At 49.6% G+C, this 24,551-nt stretch overlaps 2 protein-coding genes across 3 annotated transcripts in view; both read right to left on the bottom strand.

Annotated features, from left to right (window-relative positions):
• Positions 1 to 8,685, bottom strand: part of UCHL3 (ubiquitin C-terminal hydrolase L3) — a 44,258-nt gene extending 35,573 nt beyond the window's left edge. Inside the window, exons 1-2 of one of the 2 annotated variants that reach the window (XM_069008945.1) lie at positions 8,517 to 8,685; positions 8,265 to 8,276 (exon numbers count right to left, since the gene is read on the bottom strand). In XM_069008945.1, the coding sequence (XP_068865046.1) occupies positions 8,265 to 8,276; positions 8,517 to 8,558 (54 nt within the window). In that variant the 5' untranslated portion in view covers positions 8,559 to 8,685. Of the gene's footprint in view, positions 1 to 2,800; positions 2,977 to 8,264; positions 8,277 to 8,516 lie in introns of those variants that run through there. The other variant, XM_069008951.1, reaches the window with a different exon arrangement.
• A 6,163-nt stretch (positions 8,686 to 14,848) lies between these two features.
• On the bottom strand, positions 14,849 to 21,964 carry LOC138117349 (uncharacterized). The gene is made up of 19 exons (XM_069027563.1): positions 21,835 to 21,964; positions 21,345 to 21,424; positions 21,045 to 21,167; positions 20,823 to 20,902; positions 20,604 to 20,724; positions 20,194 to 20,283; positions 19,734 to 19,838; positions 19,354 to 19,519; positions 18,810 to 18,904; positions 18,222 to 18,371; positions 17,876 to 18,030; positions 17,418 to 17,553; positions 17,206 to 17,340; positions 16,822 to 16,998; positions 16,459 to 16,614; positions 15,887 to 15,988; positions 15,495 to 15,597; positions 15,150 to 15,209; positions 14,849 to 15,072 (listed from the first exon to the last, which is right to left on the bottom strand). Exons 1-19 carry the CDS (start codon positions 21,962 to 21,964, stop codon positions 14,936 to 14,938), a joined length of 2,301 nt encoding a protein of 766 aa, XP_068883664.1. The 3' UTR covers positions 14,849 to 14,935.
• Between the last annotated feature and the right edge of the window lie 2,587 nt (positions 21,965 to 24,551).

The raw sequence follows: 24,551 nt of genomic DNA on the forward strand, positions 1-24,551 counted from the left end.
TAGATGGCAGAATGGGAAGATGGAGTCATTCCTATTTTAGGACAGCAGGAAGTTCACTTTTTAGACAGTGTCACTTATAGGGAGAGATCTCTGCTGTTTTCCTTTCCAATTATTTAGTTATTATCCAAGCAATTTTATTCTACAAATACCTACTGTAAAGAACAGTTAGGGTTCTTTGAAGGCTCCCTCATTTTCAGCTGTTCACTTTCTCTTGACTTACAGATACCATGTACTCAAGTTAACATAAAATAGCAGCTTTATGTTTCTCTAGATCTGCACAAGAGAGTATAAGAATCTCTTTCTCAGACACTGCTTATCACACTGCTGACAATTCTTAATTTATAGGTCTTTGAGTTTTTACCTTAGAAAAGAAAAAAAGAAAAATACTTGGCTATATTACAGAAGTCTTAAGAGGAGCTCAGGAAGAACAACAGCAACACAAAACCCCCCACATGTCCATATCTAGTATTAACTTTTTACAACTTTGTTTTTACTGATTGTTGTCATATTTTTGTCTCTTTTCTTCTTGTCTTAAAAGACCTTGCCGAAAAACACTTCCTGTTTTTTCACTGGTCCAGCTAACCATTAGACAAAAAGCCACTTTTGAAACTATTTTACACCCCTCACCCTTATCTGCACTTCCTATGACTTTGTCCTTTTCCTCCCCAGTATTCCAGAGGGCCCTTCTTTCTCAACTACTACTGTTTATAACTAGCTAAGGGAGAAGGTGGAGACAGACTCAGCAGCATGCAGTAAAACAATGAGAAACAACCGAAAGAGGCTGAAATACAGGGAAATTTAAATTTGATAAGGAAGGCATTTAAAAATAAATTTTAAAAATAACAAACATAGTTAAACGCTAGCACAAAATGTCCAGGAGGCTGTGGAGTCTGTGTCTTGAGAAATTCAGAACTTGACAGGTTGTTGAGTAACTTGTTTTAAACAGAGCATGGTTGGTCTGCAGAACTCAGAAATCCCCTCCAACCTACCTCATTCTATTCTAAACGATCACAAACTGTAAATCTGTATGTCTAAATGTTGGTTAACAGCAAAAACATTACAATAAGCACTTCTAGGCACTTTATATATGCAGTATGTGGTATAAGCTATTCTGTTTTCATTGCTGGTACCACTACTTCAGCCTACTAACTGTTAAGCATTGAAAAAAGCAAAGAGCAGTTACCTTTAATATGTTCTGTTCTGACTGGCTACCTTTTAGGTTAATGGGATTTATTTACTTTAAAAAACACAAAAAGTGTTCATGCTTATTTATTTATTTTTAAAGAGCCTCAAAAGTAGAAAGGAAACCCAGTGGACCAAGGCAACACCTTGATCCAGGTGACTTGACTTCAGGAGTTTAGACTACTGCCAACACAGTTACGGAACCAGTAGGAAGATTTGATCTATGAGGTTTATGGAGATATAGAAAGGGTAAGTGGGGTAAGACAATGTAAGGGTAAAATTTATTACTAACTTAAGTAGTAAATTCACAATTGAAATATTGTCTGAAGTAGCAATGTGCTTTTCTACTTTGTCGCAAGTAAAAATTAAGTGAGGATAAAAACTGAAACAAAATAGGACTTTGAAAGTTAAGTGCAATTAAAGTTGGACAGCCTCTGCAAATAGTTCAGGAACATCACATTTTAAATACTAAGGCCTTATACTCAAGACCTGGATTTTTCCACATTTTACCGTGGTATTTGTATAAAAGTTGGAACCGTGAAAACACAGAACTGGCAAAATGCACAAATATTTCCAGACACACAGATGCAGAAGTCAGAGAGCTACTGGTGGGAAGAACCAGCTGTTGCAATCCTCTTCTAAGCACAAATGTAAACCAAAACACACACAGCATCTACATTTTATCGTACTTCTGCTGGATGCATTAAAGCATCTCTATACCACAACAAAACCACAGTTAAGACCTTCCTCTGCAAAAACGAAGTGTTTCTATGGCTTTAGGAAACTGGAAGGACAACTTCAAAATAAACCAATTAAGACAATCAATATTTCCTAACTTTTTCATTAAAGCACAAGAATTTTTGGCACTTTATTGAATTGAAGCTAATTTTTTCCCGAAATAGTAGTAAGACACTGAGTAAAATGTAGCTGATGGAATTATCATCAAGAAAGGGAAAATTATTCATTCCTTAAAGTATGCAATTCTTACTAATCTATATTAAAAATATAAATGCACAATATTTTGCTTTCAATTCTTTACATATCATTTCTAGAAGCAGGTAAGGAAACCAAGTCTATTTCAGAAGTGAAATTCCTTTCTAGAAATAAGAGAACCACCCAAACAATATTTTATGGTTGGAGCATTATAAGGATATATTTCTTCATTCTTTCATCCTGACATTTATGGACTTAAGATGAAGGAATAATTTTCCAATAAATTTTAGAGACAGCGTCATTATCAGTCACATGTAGCAGCTGTAAAAGCTTTAGTTCTGTATAGCAGGTCAAAAGGCACACCAGGATCAAAGAGACAGCTGGAACTTAGATGAGCTGCATTATTCCTCTTTACCAACTACTCCTCACTTAGAATGGCTACAGTATGATCTTGTTCAAACAAGAAATGCTCCATTATAATAGACTTTCTTGGGAAACTCAAAATTTATTACAAATTCTTTAATATCCTCAGGTTCTATACGTCAGGACCCCATAACAACTTCAAAGAATACAGCCCATCGCACATTTTTTTTCAAAAACGTGAGAAAACTTATACCCACAAAGTTCTTATCCTTCCAACTGTGTTAATTACTTTATGATATCTAAAAGAGCGACACTGACTCACAGTTAATGTTCCTGCTCTTCAAAATGAGAGGAATATTAATACCATCCCTGCCCGGCTCCGTGGGGCCCCGCGTGCCCCCACAGCCGCACGGGTGGGCTCAGTAATGCACTCGGTACCAAAGAGCCGAGAAGGGCATTTCCGTGCGTTCCGCCAGGAGCATTCATTGCTGCTACGCTGGTGAAGGGTGCAGAGGCAAACACCAACATGATCCCACAGCTCAGTTTTATCCAGGGGCGGGGAAAGGGCAGGACTAGGGAATGGGGACCAATGGGGAAGCTCTGGGGGAGTGATGAGGGGTAGAGGCTGACAGCCAAACAGGGAATGCAAACTGGGATAGATTCACACAACAGAACATGGCATCCTGGGAGAAGCCTTTCTGGTCACCCTAACATAAAGTGGTTCTTGTGGTACTGGGGACTTGTCTTACTGAGAACTCTCTGTCCCTTGTAATGTATGTTCACTGGCCACCACAGTATATATTTTTAACACATCCATAAAGCAGTTTTGAAACTTAACACTCAGTATGGCCAGGCACTGCTGTACATACTCAGCCAGGGCATATCCCACAGGCAGCAATGCAAAGCAAAGCATGCAGAAATCTGGATGAACCAGCTGACCCAGGCTTCCTCCAAAACCAGTGAGCAAGAGCTTTAGAATGTTTCCAGCAGAGTCCTAAGGTGTTGATACTGACCCACTGATTAAAAACACAATACTGTGTTACTCTGTGAAAAACAAAAGACCTGCTCCCATGATCTAAAAACTTATGAATAACAAGGATGAGCTGGATCAATTGACTCTTCTAAATAAGCTGTTATACACATTTGTTTTTTTACAGTTTTACTGAAACAACAATTGGATTCTACTGACTCTGCTGGTCCTTTAAGCAAGGAAAATGTCGAAGTGGGGAACAGCATCTTCAGTGCAACAAGATAGTGTGTAAGACATGAACAACTGTCACTTGTTTTCCACTTTGTAGCACCCCATTCTGTCTTCAAGACAGTAGGTGTTTCCTTGTAACAAGAACTAAAAAACTGAGCAAAAAAAGAACATAAGAAGGACCAGAAGTGGCAAGTACAAATAGAGGAATGAAGTTTGGTTTTCTTAGCTTTCAATTACTGAAGAACATACAAAGAATGAGCTAAGGCAATCTTTCAACTATTCATATAAATAGTACTCTAAACCCCAAAACAAGTTACAATTTTCCCTGTGCAACATACTTACCTATTTGAACTCAGTAAGAGGGCTACACAGCTGGAGATATTTTAAACTAGAAGAAGGCATTCATGAAGTGCTGCTCTCACAGTGAGTCATCTGTAATTCCTGCATATTGGTCCTTGTGCTTATTCTTTGCTATGCTGCTCCACAGGCTCAACACTCCCCCTTTGCTGACTCTGTGAAAGGATTTCTGGGGTATTGTCTTTGCAGAAAGACACAAACTGAGTCCTGGTTTTCCACCTTCTGAGGCTACACTAGTAATAACAGGCTGTTTTTCAAGCATGTATACTATCTCCACTATTTTTCACTCTGCTTACCACAGAAGAGTTAAACTCCACTCCCTCACCTGAAAAAAAAATTAAGTTTAGCTATGCATTTTCAGAAGGACATCTGTGTTTCTCCACATCCAACATCCTTTCAAACCAAGACAGTACCTCAATCTATGAGCGCTACCTCCCAACACACGTCAGGAATTGTGCACACCGCATTTTCAATTGTTTTGATCACAACAGCTTTTCTTTGGGAAAGTTTGTGGGATAGTGTTTCAGAGTCCAGGAAATGAAAAGATCTTTAGGAAGAGTACGGCCTGCTTCCAAGATACTTAATTCATCTCTGTATTTGCGTGGAACCCTGAAGAGAGGTGTTCCATAAATGGATAAAGACTGGCTTTATCCAGTTTCTGCCATTTGTTCTATGCTTTGTGATCTTTATTGTCCCTGTCACTTTCAAGTCACAGCTTTCAACTGTGTTCATGAGCTAAAATAATTTTCTTTATGTAGCTGACTCTCAATACCTTAATGTCTTAAAAAACTCAAAACCGCCCAAAAAGTAGGACCAAAGCCCTAAAAATAATGCTGGAGGTAACTAAGAACCAGCAACTAAGCCCTATGTGGCAAAATAAATTCAAGCCACAGCCAGCTCTCTCAGTAGCTGAACTCTGAGCTACCTGAAGCCAGTGCTTGAGCTTCATAATCAGATACAGTCAATTACTCTACCCTTATCTGCATATAATGAAGGCATGACTTGAAATGTTATCTTATCCAGGAAGTAGGGATATCTCTTAGAATGTGTAAGATGAAGAAAGGGAAGAGAGAATGAAAAAAGATGGGACATCAAGAAAAATATCCACCAATACTTTTTCTTAATCTACACTTCCTAGGCAATCAATTGTGGGATGCAAGCCAGACTGAAGCAACATTATGATGAAGAACAATCAGCTTATGTTCTGATCTTTTCACTCCAAAAAATTTGCATGCAGTCTATTTTTTTGTAGAAGAAATTGGGAGCAAAATACACAAACATCATGTGGTAATAAACAAACACGATTTTCTTGCTTTCTCTCAGGAAAATCCTATAAGAGATCCAGGAAGGAGGGTAGCACTGGTCATGTCAGGCCCCCCAGCTGAAGGTCAAAGAGAAGGAACCATTCCCTGTCATCACTGTACACAAAGTGGAGCTTTGCAAATGCTGAATCGTCAACTCTTTCTGTATCAGAGGTAGACAACAATTCATTCTGTCAGACTGTAGAAGTGAAGGTGGAAAAAAAGCACTGTGCCAATCACTTAGCACTGCATGGCACATTTCACTCCTGACTTCACTCGTTACAACCAGCACTGTGTGCTGCATTCAACGACGGTCTTCTCTCTTGAAAACATCACTACAGATACGTGGCAGATTTCCACTGCCACTGGAAATCTTTAAAGCTAAGAAAGAATATTCCTGTTTACCCTCACCAGCCAGTTTCTGAACTGTCAAGTAATTTTAACACATGCAAAAAGAGAGCTTCTATATACATTAAGGATTTACAAATTCCTGTACTTGTATTGTAATATAAACATTTTCAGATAGAGAAAAACTTCTGAGATATTTTTGAAAGACTTCACACACCTCTAACTGAGAAATACCATTATTTTTCCATTATCATCTGGCTTTCTACCACAAAGACTGAAAGCCTCAAATTTACAGCCTGTATTTCAAAACCAGAGAAGACACAGTATGGTAAGAACATAGTCAAAGCAAATGAACCTGCATTTAGTACACTTCCCTACTAGTTACTGTTAATAAAGGGAATAAAATGATTGGTACAATATTCAAAACAGCGTATTTGTTAAATTGGAATGACAGTTCTAACTACAATCTAATACTAGGAATCCATGCATCTTAGAGGTCACTGGATTTTTTTTTTTTTTTTTCAGTTTAAGACTTCATTACCACAGCTAGCAATAACTTTAACGAAAGTAGTGTGCACGAGGGATAGTCTAATACTCAACTAAAAAAAAGTCAAATAGCAAAAAACAAACAAACAAACCAAAGCGGAGAAGAAACACTTGGCACTTGGCTAGATGTCTGTGTAAATACATGTATTAAACGACTACCAGACACAAACATTACACTTTGTAGAGGCATACCATTGGACTTTTTTAATCCTGAAGACTTCTAGAATATTTTACAGAGCACAGTACAGAGTACTACAAAAAATGCCCATCCTTGCAATTAACTCAACAGGGTTTTCTAAAAATGAGTTTGCAACTTCATTGGAATTTTAAATTACTATTATTGTTGTTTTAAACACAAGCAGGATATGAATAACTTATGACTAACAGCCCTGTTGCTACACAGCTCACCATTGTACTGATGACATTAAAAGAACAATTAATAATGCAAGGTGTATTCATATTTTCATATTCAACACCCACCTTTTTTTTTTCTTAAATATACATCTCTCAGTCTAGATAATAACAACCCCTGCTCAGTCAAGACTGGAAAACACAGTGAAGGAGGAAGTCTATCTAAGTCTAACTGGTTTCAAGTGGCCCTTCTTACACAGAAACAGGAACAAGAAAATCCTTGCGGAGTACAAATTCCTGTTATCCATGATCATCTACAACTGATACAGCCATCACCAATGCAAAACCAATGGGCAAAACAGACGGATTTTAAACACACTTAAAACTGTTCATTTGATATTCTTAGAGGATTTTCTCCATACAACATAAACACATAGTGATACAAGGTATTTCAGATTAAAAAATGTCACTATTTTTTCCTCCTCGATTGCTACTTTAAGGCTGAGGTCTTAATTTGTACCATGATGAGCTCATCTCAACATCTGTAAAGTCAAAATAAGTCAGAGAATTGGAAATTCTTACTAGGAACTTATTGACACTTATTTTCTTCCAAACCAGAATTTAGTTTCTGAATTTCCAAATTAAAAAAAAAAAAAAAAAAAAAGATACATGAGGAAATTATAGCATATGTTCAAGATGAGGTCCCAGGAAAGGTTGTCATTTTTAACTCAGGAGACTGGGATTACAGACTTCTCAACTTGCTCCACAGCAGCAATACTGTAAGAATTGTAAAATTATTTGCACTAGGAAACTATTTAGTACAAAATGACCCAGCATCAAATAACCCTTCACTCTCCTGCAGATGCAGTTTTTATATTGCAGCAACCACAACAACAAAAAATCTTCACACACAGAAAATTGCAGTTTCCAAAATATTTCAATAATATAGTTTAAAGAATACAATTTTGCTGCTGGAAGCTTCAGAGCCCTTTGCTTAAACACCATCTTTAACATTATCAACAGGCCTGCTGAAATCAGCAACTGACCTCTACTGCTTGTTAAAGATGCTCAAAATTGTTACTGACAACATGATACAGGGTTGGATTATGTGTGATTTCCTTTCAGAGAGAGCTTATTTAGTGGGAGCATTGTTTTGTGCACTAGAACAAGCTTCCTTTCTCTAGCGTGGGTCCTACCATGCTAACAAAAACAGCAACAACCAAGCACGCACATATTGTCATGAATAAGCAGCAACGTGCAAATATGGTAACATTACATTCTTTTCTATGGTCAGCCAAAGAAGAATGAGACTACAACACAGTGATGCAAGAAGATCCATACATGTGCCCAAAGCCACCATGTACAGGTCCATACCTGGCACAAAATTAATGTTTTAATCACTAATCAATGAATTAAAACCCACCTTAAAAACATCAGGGATTTCATTGGAGTAATAACCAACCCGCAACTATTCTCTTTTTACTGTTTGTTTTTCTTTCATACAGTATATTTACGGGAGAGGTTCCAGTACGGTCCGACATGAGACGACTGAGCGCACACACGCGTGGGGAAGGAAGGGGGCACTCTCCTTGGACAAGAAGGAGCCTTTACTACATGAAAACGAGAGGAGACGGGCCCAAAGCTGCAGAGACTAAAGGTTACCTCAAATAAAGGCTTCTTACCTGATTCGTGACCTGAAAATAAAGCAGAAAACAGAAGGGGGTTAAGATCCAGTCGGATCCACGGGATAAGACCTTCCCTCCTTCCCTGCCACTACCAGCCATCCCTTAAGCAGCGATGTGGCCCAGCGCGGCCCGGAGCCCTCTGCCCTCTCCCCTCCGCCATCCTCCCGCCCACCCCACGGCAGGCAGGCTGTCGGGCAGGCAGCCCCCCGCGCGCACGGCAGCCCCCCACCGCCCAGGCCGGGCACTCACGTCGGGGTTGGCCTCCAGGGGCAGCCAGCGATGGGGCTCCATGGCAGCGGCGGCGGATCCCGGTGCGGAGCTGGGCGGACCCTCTCAGCGCGGCTCTGACAGCGCCTCACGGAGCCGCCGCGCCTCAGCCCTGACCCGCGGCCGCGTCACCGCGCCGCGCCTCACAGGGGGGAGCGGGCGCAGGAGGAAACAATCGCCCGGTGCCCGCCCGCACCGCCGCGCCGTCCCGCACAGGCGACCGAGGCGGCGCGCCCGGCGGTGGCCGCCGTCCGTCCTCGGAGTGCTCTGGGCGGCGATGCCCGGGAGATCCCCCACTCCCCGCTCTCTTGGCTCCCCCGGCAATGGACTCTCCCAGCGGGGCAGGGGGTGGTTCCTCTCTCGCCCCGCCGCCGGGGCCTGTGGGGCGCGCCGCAGCCGCCGGGGGGCGCGGCCGCTGGGTGTCGGGGCACGGCAGAGGCTGGAGCCGATCCCGGCAGGAACCGCGGGGGTGTGGGGAGCGCGCGCCAAACGCTCCGGCAGCCCGGCCCCTCCGAAGCGGCCTCCAGTAGCCACGCTGAACCGCGGCGGGGAGGCATGGGCAGCGTTCAGGGAAGTACGCCCACGGAGGACGGGGCAGGCCACGGGGCAAGGCGGGACAAAGGGAGTCAGAGGGAATTGCTGAGCAGCAGTGGCAGTAAATTACCCCCACATCACAGAATCACAGAATATTCTGAGTTGGAATGCCCCCACAGGGGTCATGGAGTCCAGCTCCCGGCCCTGCACAGGACGTCCCCAAGAGTCACATCATGTGCCCGAGAGCATTGTCCAAACGCTTCTTGAACTCCACCAGGCTGGTGCTGTGACCACTTCCCTGGGGAGCCTGTTCCTGTACCAAACCACCCTCTGGGTGAAGAAACTTTTTCTGTTATCTAACCTAAACCTCCCCTGACACAACTTCAGGCCATTCCCTCAGGTCCTGGCACGGATTGCCAGAGAGAAGAGATCAGTATATGCTACTCCGCTTGATCTTGCCTGAGAAGACCTCAGTGTAGCAGCAAGGACTTGGGTGGTCAGGTCCCCATATGTCCTGCTGAAAATTACTGCAAGATGTGTTAAACACGATTAAAAACAGCATTTATATTCTATAGCTGCAAATCCCATCATACTTCCTATCTCAGGACCATAAACATGGCATTTCTTGGCCTTTTGGCTAAGATGAAGCACGGTCTAATACATACATAGCATATATAGCGTGATTAAATTTTATATATGTATACATACCAGATTTAGTGTTATGCCTTCTTTCAAGTTATTTCAGAAAGGCTAAAAATGAAGAAACGTATCATGACATTGGCAAGACCACACCAATGTGTCCATTCTGGAACCCTCAGTTCAGAAAGGCCACTGAGGTGCTGGAGCGAGTCCAGAGAAGGGCAACAAAGCTGGTGAGGGGTCTGGAGAGTACATCCTATGAGGCACAGCTGAGGGGGCTGGGGTTGTTTAACCTGCAGAAAAGGAGGCTCAAGAGGACCTTATCACTCTCTACAACTATCTGGAAAGAGATTGTAGACAGGTTGGGGGTGGCCTCCTCCCAAGTAACCAGTGACAGGACAAGAAAACATAGTCATAAGCTGTGCCAGAAGAGGTTTAGTTTGGACATTAGGAGGAATTTCTTCACAGAAAGGGTGATTAAACATTGGAATGGACTGCCCAGGGAGGTGGTGGAGTCACCATCCCTAGAAGCATTTAAGGAGAGACTGGACATGGCACTGAGTGCCATGGTGTAGTTGACATTGGGATGTTCTATCATAGGTTGGACTTGATGATCTCAGAGATCTTTTCCAACCTAATTGATTCTGCGATTTCTTGGCCCCAGCTGTCCCCAGCTGCTGCTGCCCACCATTCTCTACAGATGCAGCTGACCTTCACAGCCCCTTGCAGCACTTGCACAGGGCCTTGAGCTTTCAGAAGCAGATATTTACACAAGGTTTTTCTAGAAGTCTGTGAGCTGGGCCTCCCAGGCTGCCCAGAATGTGAGCAGAAAGACCTGGAGCAATGGGAAATAGGTGCTTGAGCATGAGTCTACATCTGGGGTGAGCAGAGAAGGTGCAGGAAAGCTGGGGACTTTGCCAGCTCACGGGTAAATCAGAGTGCTGTAAGAGAAGGAAGGAGTGCAGTGTGAGGAGCAAATGGTGTTTCCAGGTACTGTGGTACCTGGGAGTATCCAAGTGCCAGGAGGCTAAGAAGGGGCAGAGTGTTGGGGATACCACAAAGCTCACTGAAGGACCCAGTTAACAGATATGTTTTCTCCTGTGTGCCTGAAGAGCTTTTTGAAGAACTTCTTCACAGAGTTTTGATATAAATTACGTCCCATTCTGTAAATGTTGAGTGTACTAAACAAAGTAAATTACCTAATGATGCTTTTATTTTATTTTGCCCGCTGTAATCACTTAGGACTACAGTAATGCCACATGCCTATGCCTGAAGCTTCTGCTTTGGCTTGTCAACAATACTGTAGCATCTCTCTATCCAGTCTACTTCTAGCTCATGACATTTGTCTTCTAATGTCTCTTCATATGAAGTTCTTGGTCCTTATCTAGCTAAAAGATGGGCCCATAATGTCAGATCACCATCATAGCCTGCATCTACATTCTCTGCTGTGAAAATTTTCATAGTGTGAAAAACGAGGTTCACTCTCCTGTGAGAATTTAAAGAGTTTAATATAAAGACAATAAGAGACACATAAAATAAAGCAAAAGGGTAACGGCCGGGTGCCTTGGTGCTCTGCCAAGAGCACACCTGATGCTAGAGGTGAGTCCTTTTTATACCATTTTTACTGTCTGTTCTTCATTCATATTAAAACTTTTCCTGGAGCTGTTCTGCATGGCCACTCCTTGGTTCCGCCTTTTTAGAGCATGCGGAGTCTTCTGCCTTGTGGTTTTATTTCTCTTGATTCTTGGGGTTGGTCCTGCTAGGCAAGAGTCGATGGTAGGGTGGATCTCTTAATTCTCCAGACAGTCAGGGCTGATTGCAGCTTTGGGCCTCTTTGCCCCCGGGCAGAGCGGTGATAGCGGCTCTCGGACTCTCCTGGCCTCCCGTTCTCCAGGCGGAGCAGCCTTTGGGCCCTTTTGTTCCCTGGACAAAGTGTTGATTAGCAGCTCCTTGGGCCTCATCCTCTGTTCGCTTGGAGGTTATCTTACTTGCTCACACTTGCTAACATTCTTGCTAAAAAGAGAGAAAACTACATCCACACAGCAAAAAGCATTTCTAACATTATATAATATTTACCTTTATACTTTGCGAGAAGCCAATATAATATATGTTTATAACAATAGATATACACGCTAATTTGAGGTATTAATTGGACTAATACCAAACATCTCTTCAGTGGCAGGTATCTGCTACAAACCTACCTGAAGGCCCTGCCCTGAGCTCATCTCCCACCTCCCACCTCCCACCTCCCAGCCTCACCCCTGCCCCTGCAATCTTCTGTGCCACTTCAGTGCTCAGCATCTTGACACCGAGCACAGAGCAGACACAGCCTCAGCTTGGGCTCTCACTCCTCAGCCAGGAGGGAACAGAGAGCAGTCATGTTCCCCAAATTGTGGCTTAAGTGGATTTCTTTCCTCCAGTGCTGGTTTGTAGCATTTCCCCCCTGCTGCTGCACTCACTGAGATGTTTCACACAGCCCAGAGGGTTACAGCACTCTCCAAGCAGCCTGAGCTGCAGCTTCCCTGTGTCCATGCAATCCAAACTCCAGCCAGCAACTTGCCCAGGAGCTTTGTACCTTCCATCCTCTCAACCTGGGGCATAAGAAGAGTCTTCTTCTGGAGGAGATCCTCAGCTCGAAGGTGGAAACAAGGTTTGTAGGTGATGGTACTACCACGTGTAGATGGTACACACAAAGCAGGATCCTTCCCCGGGGCAGCCAGCCATCAGCCTGCTCCACACAGCAGCCCAGCATCTGCTCCAAAGCCACTGACACATGTGCTTATGGGCTGCTGTTGGAGGCATGATTGCTTTAGGAAGGGCCCGAAGCTTTTCCTGAAGCTTCCTTGCTGTTCTGCTTGTGGTTGGCCAGAAAAAACGGTAACGCTTAAAAAAACCCCCATCTTGAATTGTTCTAGTGAAAATATTCAGGAGAATAAACCTGTCCAGCATGAGAGCTTTATGTAAGTTGTTCAGTTCTTGTTGCAGAGGATGGTGGACGAGGCTCAACTTTATCAAAAATGTCATTAAAATGAAAAACCCTTTTGCAGGCAAACAGAGGAGAATGACAAGGTTCACTGATCAGGCCACTGCTGTGACCCAAAGGCAAATGCAGCACGACCTCAGCCTCCTCAGCGTTAGCAGTGCCCACAGCAGTCAGCCCCCCTTCCTGAGGGGGATCCCACCCCCTCGGGATCCTCCAGCCTCCTCCTGGTTGTCCCTGGGCCTGGGAGGCATCTCTGCTTGCTGGGGCTGGCCCCAAACACAGCACCAAGGTACAGATCCCAACAGAAAGACACAGGACAGGGCACTGAAAGGAGTAAAATCAAGGAAATATATATTTTAAAATTATATATATATACAGATATGAATCAATTATTTGAGCTGGTGGAAGTCCTTAACAGCTCAAGTCTAACAAAACCAATTTCCAGAGCAGGCAATAGCTGCTCAAGACAGGGATTGTCCTCCCTTTGCTTTACACCTGGAGCAGCAGCTTTCCTGGGCAAGCACAGGAGAGAAAAAGCAGATGAACCCTCAGCTACTGATTTGAGTTTGGCCCAGCGATTGGGATAGAAGCAGCCCTTTGCTGGCCTGCCACTCCTGCCACTCCTTGCAGAACAGGACTGGGATTTTGCGTGCTCTCCTGGAGCAGTCTGGCATAAAAAACTCCTGTGCCAGTCCCAGCACCAGCCACTTGATGGCCATCCTGCTCTGCAAGAGAGGGACACCGGGGACAGAGCAGGGACCTGCCAGGGACCCCCGAGCTCACCAGCTGGGAGCCGAGGGGTCCCCCGACACCCCCGAGCAGCTGCCCCACGGTGCTGTCCCTCACCTGGGTGTTACAAACGAGAGGGTTTGAGATCACTTAAAAAATCACTGGTGAGGGTATGAGCAAAAGTCAGATTTAATATTAAGGGACAAAGCACGACAAGTTCGTTGGCAAGATTCACTCTACCACTTACAGGACAGCTGAGGCACCGCAAGGGAAAACAATAGCAAGAAGATACAGAGGAGATGAAGGTCTGGAAAGCTGGAGATTCCCCACCCAAGAAAAAGGTGATAAAAGGACGAAAGAATGTGGAGCAGAGTAGCATGAAGAGTAAGAAAACCAGTAGAGGATAGAATACTAATTAATTAAGTGAATTATGTGACTTAGAATCAATGAGCATTAATTTCTTTGTCTGCTAAAAATGTATGAGTAAGTGGAAAAGTTCTGTATTGGCGTCAGCGTGGAGGCCAGAATTTGTCAGCCACCCCTGTTGGCCAAAAATTAAGCAATGCTTTACTCTCTAACACTCAAAAGACGGTGTTAGAGGGAGTCTTGACCCCGACGATTTCGGAGGTTTTCGGTAACAGCAGCACTGGTGAAAAGACGCCCAAACCCGGCAGCCCACACACGCTCTGGTTCCTCCCGCAGGTGCCCCGGCTGCCCATCCCTTCTCGCTGTTCAGACTCTCTGCTGTTTTTCCCAGCGCCTGGGGATGGCATCACCTCCTCATTGTTCTCGATGTGTGGTGAGGAGCTGGAGGCTTTCCCCAGCGTGCGTGGATGAGGCTTGTTTTGGTGGAAATCGGAGATGGCCCATTTAAAACAGAGCGCTTCACTCATTTCCAGCTCCAAGCCCCTGGCACTTCCCAGGGATCCGCTCTGGGATCCGCTGAGGTCCCCTCAGGGCTGAATTCCCTCATGATTCCATACCTAGCGGGGCTGCCAGGGATTGTTTGGAGCCCCACAGCTGTACTCCAGCTCTCCACGGGGCATTTTGGAATACAGGGAATGGAATTTGGAGTCTGTCAATGACACTGTGGGGCCCTGCAGATACAATTCAAGGCCCACGGGAACATTTTGGGGTATCAGGGATGCAATCTGAGGCCCTCTGCACAAACTCTGGGGCCCTGTGCCTGCAATTTTAGGGCCAAGTGGGGCATTTTGGGATGGCAGGGATGTGAGGAGGAAGCATCCCACTGCCTGCGGGACAGGCTGAGAAGGACACAGTCTGCTCCGCACACTCAGGGCACTACACATCTGAAGGATACCATGGGCTTGGATGCGTTTTTCCATCTTTATTAATTAATCTACAGAAAACTACAACTCTGCTGAGCTCACCGGCACCAGCAGCTACAAAAAACTACAACTCTGCTGAGCTCACCGGCACCAGCAGCTACAGAAAACTACAACTCTGCTGAGCTCACCGGCACCAGCAGCTACAGAAAACTACAACTCTGCTGAGCTCACCGGCACCAGCAGCACAACATTTGGAGAATGACCCACGATCTTCGCTGCACCCTTGGAGCTGTTAGGATCAAGCCAGCGTGGGCTGCCATGGAACTGATCGAGATATCCCTGTCTGTCTCCAAGGGCTGAAGGGCTGTGACCAAAAGAAACAGAGCCAAGATGAAGCCACGTGTGTGCAGAGCCCCTGCGGGTTCCCTGCAGAGCACTCACCACTGAGGATGTCAGCCTGAGTCTCCGAATCCCGGTCCCTCATGTGTGACGTGGCGCTCCCTGGGAAGAGAGCTCCGTCATTCCCTGCTCCTGCTGTGCTCCCAGCAGTGTGAGCCCTGGCTCTGCTGCCCTCCCACTCTGCAGGGCTGACCCAGAGGCCACCAGCAGCCAAAGGGAGTGCAGCTGAGCAAGGCGGTCACCAAGCCCAGCTTGTGGCAAGGGGCAGAGGGAGGCTGAGGCTCGGCATGGGGTGGTTGGGGTTGCCACAGGGTTGCTGCTTGCTGCCAGTGCAGTGGCAAGGAAGTGGCCAGGCTGGCCCAAAAGGGGCCAGGGGCTGTGACTCACTGATGAACCTGACGGCCGCCAGGCGCACGGAGGACTGAGGGTCCCTCAGGTAGGGCAGGCTCTGTTGCATGTACTCTTCAGCCCTGCTGCTCCTCCTCAGCAGCTGCAGGGAGCACCAGAAATGTCTCCAGGATTGTCACAGAGTCCCCCAGCTGGCTGGAGCAGTCCCTCCTGCCAGCACCCCTCACTGCTGAGCCCTCCCTCTTGCTGGGTACAGGGAAGGGAGAGGGGCCTGGACAGGAGCCTCTGGGGCTCTGTTCTCGAGGACAGGAACAAGGTCCTCCAGGTCCTGCCCAGTCCTGCGAGCAGCACTCGGAACAGGCTCTGTTCCCCTGACAGACATAGAGCAGGGACAGCCCGCACCCAGCCTGGGCCCTGTGGCTTGTCCTTACCAAGCATTCTCCAAGCTCCCACATCCGCTCTCTCTGCAGCAGGTGCTTGAGCTGCTTCCATTTGAGAAGCTCTGCAGCAGCAAACAGGGCTTCCCTGGAGGCCTGCAGGACAGCATTATCTCAGAGGTGGCACCAGGGCCTGGGCAAAGAGACCTCTTGGCTCTACTCCTGCCGTGATTCTGCCCTTAGGAAGCTGTGACTTGTCCTAGCCCAAATGTCTTGAAGTCTCTTGGGGACAGCCCTGGGTGACTGACTGAGGCTTGAAGCCCTGGCCTCTGATACTTGTAGGAAAGCTGAGAAACCTCTGGGCTTCTGGGAGCACATATGTTCAGGCCTCAGGTGCTGCCTCAGTGGCCACGGGCTGCTGCAGAGCCCTGCTGGAGCAGGCAGGGCCGGTGTTGAAAATGGCTGAGCCACCTTGTCCACCCCTGCTTGTGCTGGTTCCACAGGGACCCTGCCCAGGGGCTGCACTGGAGGAGCCCTGCCCGCTGCCAGCAGCCCTTGCCCCAGTCCCTGGGATCCCTGGGAGGTGGCAGTCCCCCCATACCAGTGCTCAGCCTTGAAATCCAAACCTTAGCCACGCTGGGGAGATGGTCGTTCAGACGGAAGAGAAGCGGGACCAGAGCACTCTGCACCTCCCTCCTCATCTTCTTCTCATCCCTACTCAACACAGACTTCAGCAGGTCTCTGAAGAGCCACAGGGAGAGCTCTCGCAGCTGGCTGCACTCCTGGCGGGAAGGAGGAAAAGTGAGCTTTGGAACAGCAGCTCCCTGCCCGTGGCTGCGGTGAGGGCGATGCTCCAGGGTCAGATTCCAGAGCAGGCAGGAGCAGCGTTTGGCTGCAAAGCCCAGAATCCATTCCAGGAGAGCTGAGCCTGCTCTGAGCACTGCTTTCAGGGCAGGGCTGCAGGGCTCAGGCTCCCACATCAGCCTCACCGAGTCAAAGAGGGGCAGCACCTTCCCCACCAGCATAATGGCGATGGAGCTGGCCTTTGCCTTTTTCAGCTGACCCAGGATATTTCGGAAGACCACAATGATCTTCAGCTTTTCATCTTCACTGCCAACTTCCAGTATCTTCATCATGCTTGGCAGGAAGGCGTCAACTTTTTTTGCCTTTATGAAGAAGAGAATTTCCATTTTCTGAAAAGGCTTTGTCTGGAGGCCTCCCAGGGCAGCCACCCCAGGCCCCATCACAGCAGGGAGGATCCTTGAAGCAGTCACCCCACACGCCCTGACTCCCAGCCCAGGCCAAGCCACTGCCTTGCACTCAGCCCCAGGCCCTGGCTGCCGACGTGGCTGCCCCAACATCACCCTGCTCACCATCTCAGTTCTCTCTGACAGCCCAGCGAGGACTTCCAGCAACAGGAAGGCCATCACCACATCGGGATGCTCCTGATTGCTCCAGACGCTGGGCTCATCACCCAACTCCTCCACGTCAATCTGCCCCGAGGACGACTGCAGGAACAAACAGAGCCATGAGGCGCTGACAGAGGGCTCATGGCAAGGGATCAGGGCCTTTCCTGGCAACTCACGGCTCTGTGAGAGACGCAGGTGCCTTCTCTGCGAGGGTTGCACCACTGGTTGTGGAGCAAGGTAGCCAATTCCGTTAGGACCTTGTCCAAAATCTCGGGCATGGAGGACAGAGTGTCGCACAGTTCCTGCACAGTGCTGGAAGCCAGGGGCTGCCTCAGCCACAGCGCCATGGCCAGGACCAGCCCCACAGAGCAGAGCCCATGCTGGGGGTCTCCAGGGGCCCTGCCTGGGAGGCCTGACAGGGTTGAGGGGGAGTTCTGGGAGCACCAAGCTGGCTCTGGACTGGCTTGGCTGGCTTTGGCTGCTGCGGGCCCAGCCAGAGAGCTGGAAAGGTTTGTGGGATGGAGAGCCTGGCTCTATGGGAAGTCCTGCAGCATTCCTTGGATCTGGCAGACACAAAGTCTTGGGGTCCCACTCCCCACATGGAGCAAGCCCTTCAGATTGTCAGGGCCAGTACCTGTCTCCTTGAAGAGCCATCTCACAGAGGCTGATGACCACTGCTGAGCCATACTCATTGGTCATCAGGAGAAACAGTGACTCCACTTTCTTACAGCCTGACTCCGTGGTGATGTATGGCAGGGTTTCAAGGATGCAGCTCACTATCTTGGGCACCTGGAGAGGAAACAGGTGAGCATGGCACTGCCCCTGGAGTGCAGCCATGTCCTCAGCTGCCCTTCCCATTCCTCTCTGCCACCTTCAGGTGGCTTCAGATGCCTAAGTCACCTGGATTTGTGAGGAAGGGATGGAGGGAGGAACAAGGCCTGACAGGGCTGAAGATGGCAGTCCAACCCCAGGGCACTTACATCCATCAGCCAGGAGTCTGGGTCTCTCATGGCCACATCCAGCATGCTGCTGGGCACCTCCTTGTCAAGGATGCTGGCATCTCTCAACGCCCCAATGGCCTCAAGGATGACATCTGTCCTCTCGCTAGAGTGGAGGTATCTTCCAAAGGCCTATGGCAGGAAGGAAGGCAGGCATGCCACTGAGTGCCCTGGTGGTGCTGCTTGGCTGGGCAGAGGTTCCTGGCAGTGCTGGCAGCAGATCCCTCAGGAAAGCTGACAGCAGTGCCTGCAGTCCCTGCGTGGGAGAGGGTGAGGAGAAAGGACCCTCCACACTGGGGAGGAGGGCTCATGGGCATGGCGTGCTGGCCCTACAGAGAACCAGGGTCTTGCTGGGGGCCAGGAGGGCTGGAGCTCCTGCTGGGGCTGGAGCTGCTGCCGGGACACTGGAGTGCAGCCTGTGTGTTGTCCCTGCTTAGGGATGGCAGGAACCTTCTTGCCAGGGCAGTGAGGCCCCACTGGCCCCACTGACTCTGGGTCCCTTTGCTCACACAAATGCCCTGCTGATGCCATGGACAAGAGTCCCCACAAAGAGGAGGGGGGGCTCTTTACCTGGGTACAGTCCTTGGTGCTCAGGGAACACAGCGAGGAGGTGGTCACAGCTTCCCAAACAAGCTGGCCTGACCTGTCCATTGGCCTTGACTTGTCTAAACAGCAGGGCAAACATAGAAAAGTCAGTAAGGTCATCAAACCACCCTGAGATCTGCTTGCAAGACAGCGGGACAGAATCAGGCAAGATTTCTGGAGGGCATCAGGAATAGCTTCCTGCTACAGGCAAGAGGGAGCAGCCATGGTGGTGGATCTGCTCTTCTCTAACGGGGAAGGCTTGGCTTTGGGACCTGGGAGTCAATTGTAGCTTTGGCTGTGGGGGCCACAAGCCAGTGGGGTTCAAGGTCCTGAAAGGAAGGGGAGGAAAGGGAGCAGTAACAAACAGATCTGGGATTTGAGGTGAGCACTCAGCTTCTGCAGCAAAGTGACAGCTGGGATGCTACAGGAAGCAGCTGGGAGGGGCAAAGGAGGTCAGGCAGCAGATCTGTCAAGAGAGCTCTGTGTGCACAGGTGTGAAGGCCACAGCTGCTCTTGCTTTTTTACTTACAGAGGAATTCAGCGAGGGAAAAAAGAGCATGGAAGGCTGTATAGCTTGTTTGTTCACTGGAATATCGGAAAAGAACGAGACGTCCCAGCAGCTTTCCCATGACTGGGATTGAGATGTCTTTAGGGCAGACAGGTCCAGAACTGTCTCTTCCAAAGTTGACAGAGGCCTGGATGAGGGAGGCATGAGAAGAAGGGCTAAGAGAAGGAAGTTAGTACTGAAGACTTGTACCCAAGAGTGTGCCCAGGGCTGGATTCCTGGTGAATCTGAGCTTTGCAGGGCTCTATGGCCCCATCTCTGGGAGCAACCAGCTGGGCAGCAGCCCTGGCATGGAGAGTGGCAGGGAGGGGAAATGGCCTGGCTGGAAGGTGCCTGGTCCTTACCTTCAGATTGGAATAGTTGGACATCAAATAGGTAAGGACACCAATCCTCCCCACAGCCCTCTCCTGCACAACTTCTCTCTCAGACCTGGTGAAGTCCAGCAGCATCTGGGATGAGAGAAGCTGCTGGTGAGCACCAGAAGCAAACACAGCTCTGCTCCTGGGCCAGACTTGTATCATCCCTCAAGGCTTCCTCTGACCTCACACAAAGCCTGCAGAGGGGTGCCTATCCCTGGGGTCCCTCAGAGGCCTGGACAAAGCTCCCAGGACAACCTTTTGGCCAGGAAGGTGCCACCCTCTGCAGCCACTGTGCCTCAGAGGAGCCTGGTGCCAGCCCCTGCTTCCTCACAGGAGGTGAGCATCCTCCCCACACCACGCTCTGCCTGCTCAGCACTGGACTGGGCAACTCCTCCCCTCCAGGGTGAGGAGCTGCCCTGGGACCCCCACTCTGCCTGTGCCAGACCTCAAAGATGTCCTGCAGCTCCTGGCTGACACTGGAGACAGGAAAGCTGAGCACCAATGTCCTCAGCATTGTGTCCATGGCCTTCAGGGTCTGCAAAGACGACAGAGAGAGCAGTGCCTGTGATTGTGCTGTTCTTTCCTCCACACCCAGGAGACTGATCTGAACTCTCAGTGCCTGAGGAGGAAACCTGAACTGCCCAGGACAGACACAGGGATACACAAACTGCTGGGGACAGAGCAGCCTGTGGCACAGGACACAGCCAGGCCTGTGGGAAGGGGACAGAGCCACAAGGGTGGGAAAGCAACAGCAAGACCTCACCCTGCCTCAGGTCTCTGGTCATGGGGCAGTACAGGGTGACCAGGGAGCTGCCCAGTGTGAATGGAGACTGCTGGGGCTCACCCAGCACTTACCTTGATGTAGAGGGAAGCACCTGAGCGTGGCATTTCCCTTTCTGGGGGAAGCCAGAAGACACTTGAGAAACACGCAGAGAGGAGGCTCTTGGTTTTGCCCTCCAGCACATTCTCCACCAAGCTGCAAGGACAGAGGAGGGCCAGTTGGCCACTGGTGCTGGGAGCAGCCCCTCGAGGCCTTGTGCAGGAGGCCTCGGAGCTCTGGGGCAGGGGGCCCACCTTAATTCATCAATGGCAATCATGGTGAGATACCGAACCCGTGAGGACAGATGGTCCCTTGGCTCCTTTTCCAGGATGTCCTGCAGAACACAACCAGGATGGGACCTGGCAGCTGCAAGCACCCAGTGCCTCCAGTCCCTGCCCCACCCAAGTGCTGTCCACACAGGGTCCCAGTGCCAGGGGTGCTTATCCCCATCCCCAAAACACCAGGTGTCCCCTCACCTTGATGTTCTCCACCACTTCGCACGTTTGGCAGAATAAATCCAGGCCCTGGGTCAAGCCACGTTTCAAGGCGGTTTTGCACAGCACATAGACACTCTTCAGAAATGTGAACTTGTGGGTGTCCTGGCAGCCAGGGGACAGAGACACAAATGGGGAGTGTGGGAGGGTGGACACAGCCAGCAGGACCAGAGCACTGCCCTGTGAGAAAGGCAGCTCTGCCCAGGCAGCAGCTCTCCACAGCCCAGCAAAGCCCCTGCCAGCAAACGCCAGCACAGCCACTGTCAGACTGGCCACAATTACCTTGTCAAGGCTGCTGACAAAGGCCATGATGAAATCCACAGCTTCCTCTGCTTCTTCATATATAGGCAACCAGCTGGCATCTGCCAGAGGGGAAGAGCAGGGAGGGCTGCAGAGGCTCTGGCCACAGGAGAGAGCCAAAGGAGACCTACCCTCCACCCAGCCCTGTGCCCATGCCCCTGGCACAGCCTTTTTCCTGTGCAGTTTGTGGCTGGAGGCAACCAGCAGAGGAGCTGCTCTGCTGGAGCTGGGAAGGCCCCAGTGCCCGGGGCTGATGGGCAGGAAAGGTCCAGAGCCCCACTGCCCCTCACTGCCCACACCCTGGAGCCCCTCTGCTGTTTTTTCCTGGGAGAGGCTGTGCTGGGGCTGGCCTCCAGCCCTGAGCTGCCCTGGCATTCAGGCAACATCGTGCCAGGAAAATGTGATCCTGGCCTCGTTCATGGTGTGCTGGTGGGCCCCAGCCCTGCCCAGCCCCACGGGGCCCCTCACTCACCAATCTGCAGTGGCTGCATCGTGGTCGTGTTGTAGAAGGACAAGGGCTGGAGGTGTAAAGAGCTGCTCTCCTCGGAAGAGCTGTCCTCCCCCCAGGCCTCCCTGGGGGAGGCAGGGGGTCTCTTCTCCATCCTTTAGGACAGACAATATGGGGGATGCTGGGGTGGGTGTTGGGGTGGTGTCATGGGAATCTCTGGTAAAACACTTCAGCCCCACAGTGATGCCTTAGGTTTTAACTTTTATATTTTTCAAATCCTGCACTGCCCAGTGTGTAACTCTGAGTTTCTTGTAGCCTGTTAATTTCTGCTCTCTCATGCCAGGCAGACATAACAAAGCCTATCCAGGCCTGCTCTTCAAGGACACTCAGACCATCCTAGGCCCAAAAAGTACAAACCAAAAGCCTCTGAGAGGGGGTCAAGCTGAGGGGAACTACATCATTAAACCAAAGCTTTAATTGGAGAATTAACCCTGACATGCAAATGAACCAAACCTATAAAAGTGTGAAGAACTCGTGACCTGTTGTCCATCTTGGGGTCCATCTCGGCAGTGGCCTCTGGCTCCCCAGGGGTACCTCTGAAGGCCTTTCAAATAAATACCTACCTTATTCCCTTACTCCTGTCTAGTCTCTCTTTCTAGGTGGCCTCTCAAGGCACCAACAGGGCTACCAGGGGTGATGGGGCAAGACAGGCTGCACTCGGGCTCCTTGTCAGCTCCAAGCTCCTGCCTGTCACCATCCAGCATGAGCAGCAGGCATGCTGACCACACATGCTGCGGTGGGGTGTCACAGAGGGCCCTGCTGTGACACAGCACCTGCCTCTAGCAACGGGTTCCAGTGCTTGTTGACATGGAACCTGTCCCCAGCAACAGGTCCCAGTGACCCACCACCCAGGCAGGGAAGGGCAAGCTGTCCCCCAGGGCACAGGCCTGGCATAGCCTTGGGCACCTGGCTGCTTTCAGGGTGCCTCCAGACCTCCCTCTGCCCTCACATCCCCTCGGGACATCCCTGGTGCCCTCCCATGCACCCAAGAGCCCCGTGTTCAGACACTCCCATGTGCCTTCAGGACATCCCTTTCCTTCCAGGATACTGCAGAGCCTGACCTCTCTGTGGGGGTGTAGGAGTGCAGATGGGAGGGTGGCAACCACCAGGATAATGCTGTGGTCCTCATCATGCTGGGAGCTGTTGTCCTCTGGTCCAGCCCAGCTGAGCAGCCTGAGCTGGTGCAGGTGCTGCGGGGACCGGGGGCAAACTGGGACCTCTAGAGCACATCAAAAGGTGCACTGGGGTGCTGAAGGGGAAACTGGCCCCTGTTTAGCCCCTGGTCCCTGCAGCACTCCTCCATCAGCCTCCTTGCACCCTTAGGAGCCCTTCCTTGGCCCTGATTTTACACAAAAGCTCACAGTTTGCCCTTTCTGGGGCTTGGAGAGGCCACTCAGGCACAGTCCGACCACAGGACTTCTCCATCTGCCCTGTAGGTGTCTTCAGATCACTCTGGGTCACAGAATCACAGAATCATTAAGTTTGGAAAAGACCCCCAAGATCATCAAGTCCAACCTTTGACCAATCACCACCTTGTCAATTAAACCAGAGCACTGAGTGCCACATCCAGTCATTTCTTGAGTGCCTCCAGGAATGAGGACTCCCTTCCAAAGCCTGAAAACTGTTTCCATTAAGAAATTCCTCCTAATGATCACAGACAAACGTCTCCTGAGGCCTTCAGTGCACCCCTGCCCCCCTGCAGAAATGCCCCTGGATGGAGGGCTTGCAATGCTGGACTCTACAAAAACACTTTATTCCCCCCAGCCATCCCCCAGAGCTGTTGGTTCTGTCCCCTCCTGAGGCACTCCTGTCCCCAAGCCCAGCTGGGACTCCTGAAGCTGCTCTCTAACCCCTCAGTGCAGAGGCTGGTGGAGCCCTCAGAGCTGTGGTGGAGCCTGGGTTGGCCATGAAGGCAGCTCAGAGCTGCAGCCTGTGCTGGTGGGCAGGGATGGGGAGATGGTCTGCCTGGAGGAACCTGGTCCTTACCTCCAGAGTGGAATAATTGGATGGCAAAAGGGTCAGGACACCAATCCTGCCCACAGCCCTCTCCCACACAACTCTCTCAGCTCTGGTGAAGTCCAGCAGCATCTGGGGTGAGAGAAGGTGCTGGTGAGCACTGGAGCAGACACTCTCCAGGGTGAGGAATGCCCTGGGACCCCCACTCTGCCTGTGCCAGACCTCAAAGATGTCCTGCAGCTCCTGGCTGACACTGGAGACAGGAAAGCTGAGCACCAATGTCCTCAGCATTGTGTCCATGGCCTTCAGGGTCTGCAAAGACGACAGAGAGAGCAGTGCCTGTGATTGTGCTGTTCTTTCCTCCACACCCAGGAGACTGATCTGAACTCTCAGTGCCTGAGGAGGAAACCTGAACTGCCCAGGACAGACACAGGGATACACAAACTGCTGGGGACAGAGCAGCCTGTGGCACAGGACACAGCCAGGCCTGTGGGAAGGGGACAGAGCCACAAGGGTGGGAAAGCAACAGCAAGACCTCACCCTGCCTCAGGTCTCTGGTCATGGGTGACCAGGGAGCTGCCCAGTGTGAATGGAGACTGCTGGGGCTCACCCAGCACTTACCTTGATGTAGAGGGAAGCACCTGAGCGTGGCATTTCCCTTTCTGGGGGAAGCCAGAAGACACTTGAGAAACACGCAGAGAGGAGGCTCTTGGTTTTGCCCTCCA

Source organism: Aphelocoma coerulescens, chromosome 1, assembly GCF_041296385.1.
Source record: "Aphelocoma coerulescens isolate FSJ_1873_10779 chromosome 1, UR_Acoe_1.0, whole genome shotgun sequence".
NCBI lineage: Eukaryota > Metazoa > Chordata > Aves > Passeriformes > Corvidae > Aphelocoma > Aphelocoma coerulescens.

Excerpts from the sequence above, each read along its gene's own strand:
- LOC138117349 (XM_069027563.1), bottom strand. The coding sequence starts at position 21,964 with ATGGAGAAGAGACCCCCTGCCTCCCCCAGGGAGGCCTGGGGGGAGGAC. Across the intron at positions 19,839-20,193 it reads AGCTGCAGGACATCTTTGAG|ATGCTGCTGGACTTCACCAG; the intron begins GTCTGGCACAGG and ends CTCTCATCCCAG. Across the intron at positions 15,598-15,886 it reads GGGAGCTTGGAGAATGCTTG|CTGCTGAGGAGGAGCAGCAG; the intron begins GTAAGGACAAGC and ends TGCTCCCTGCAG.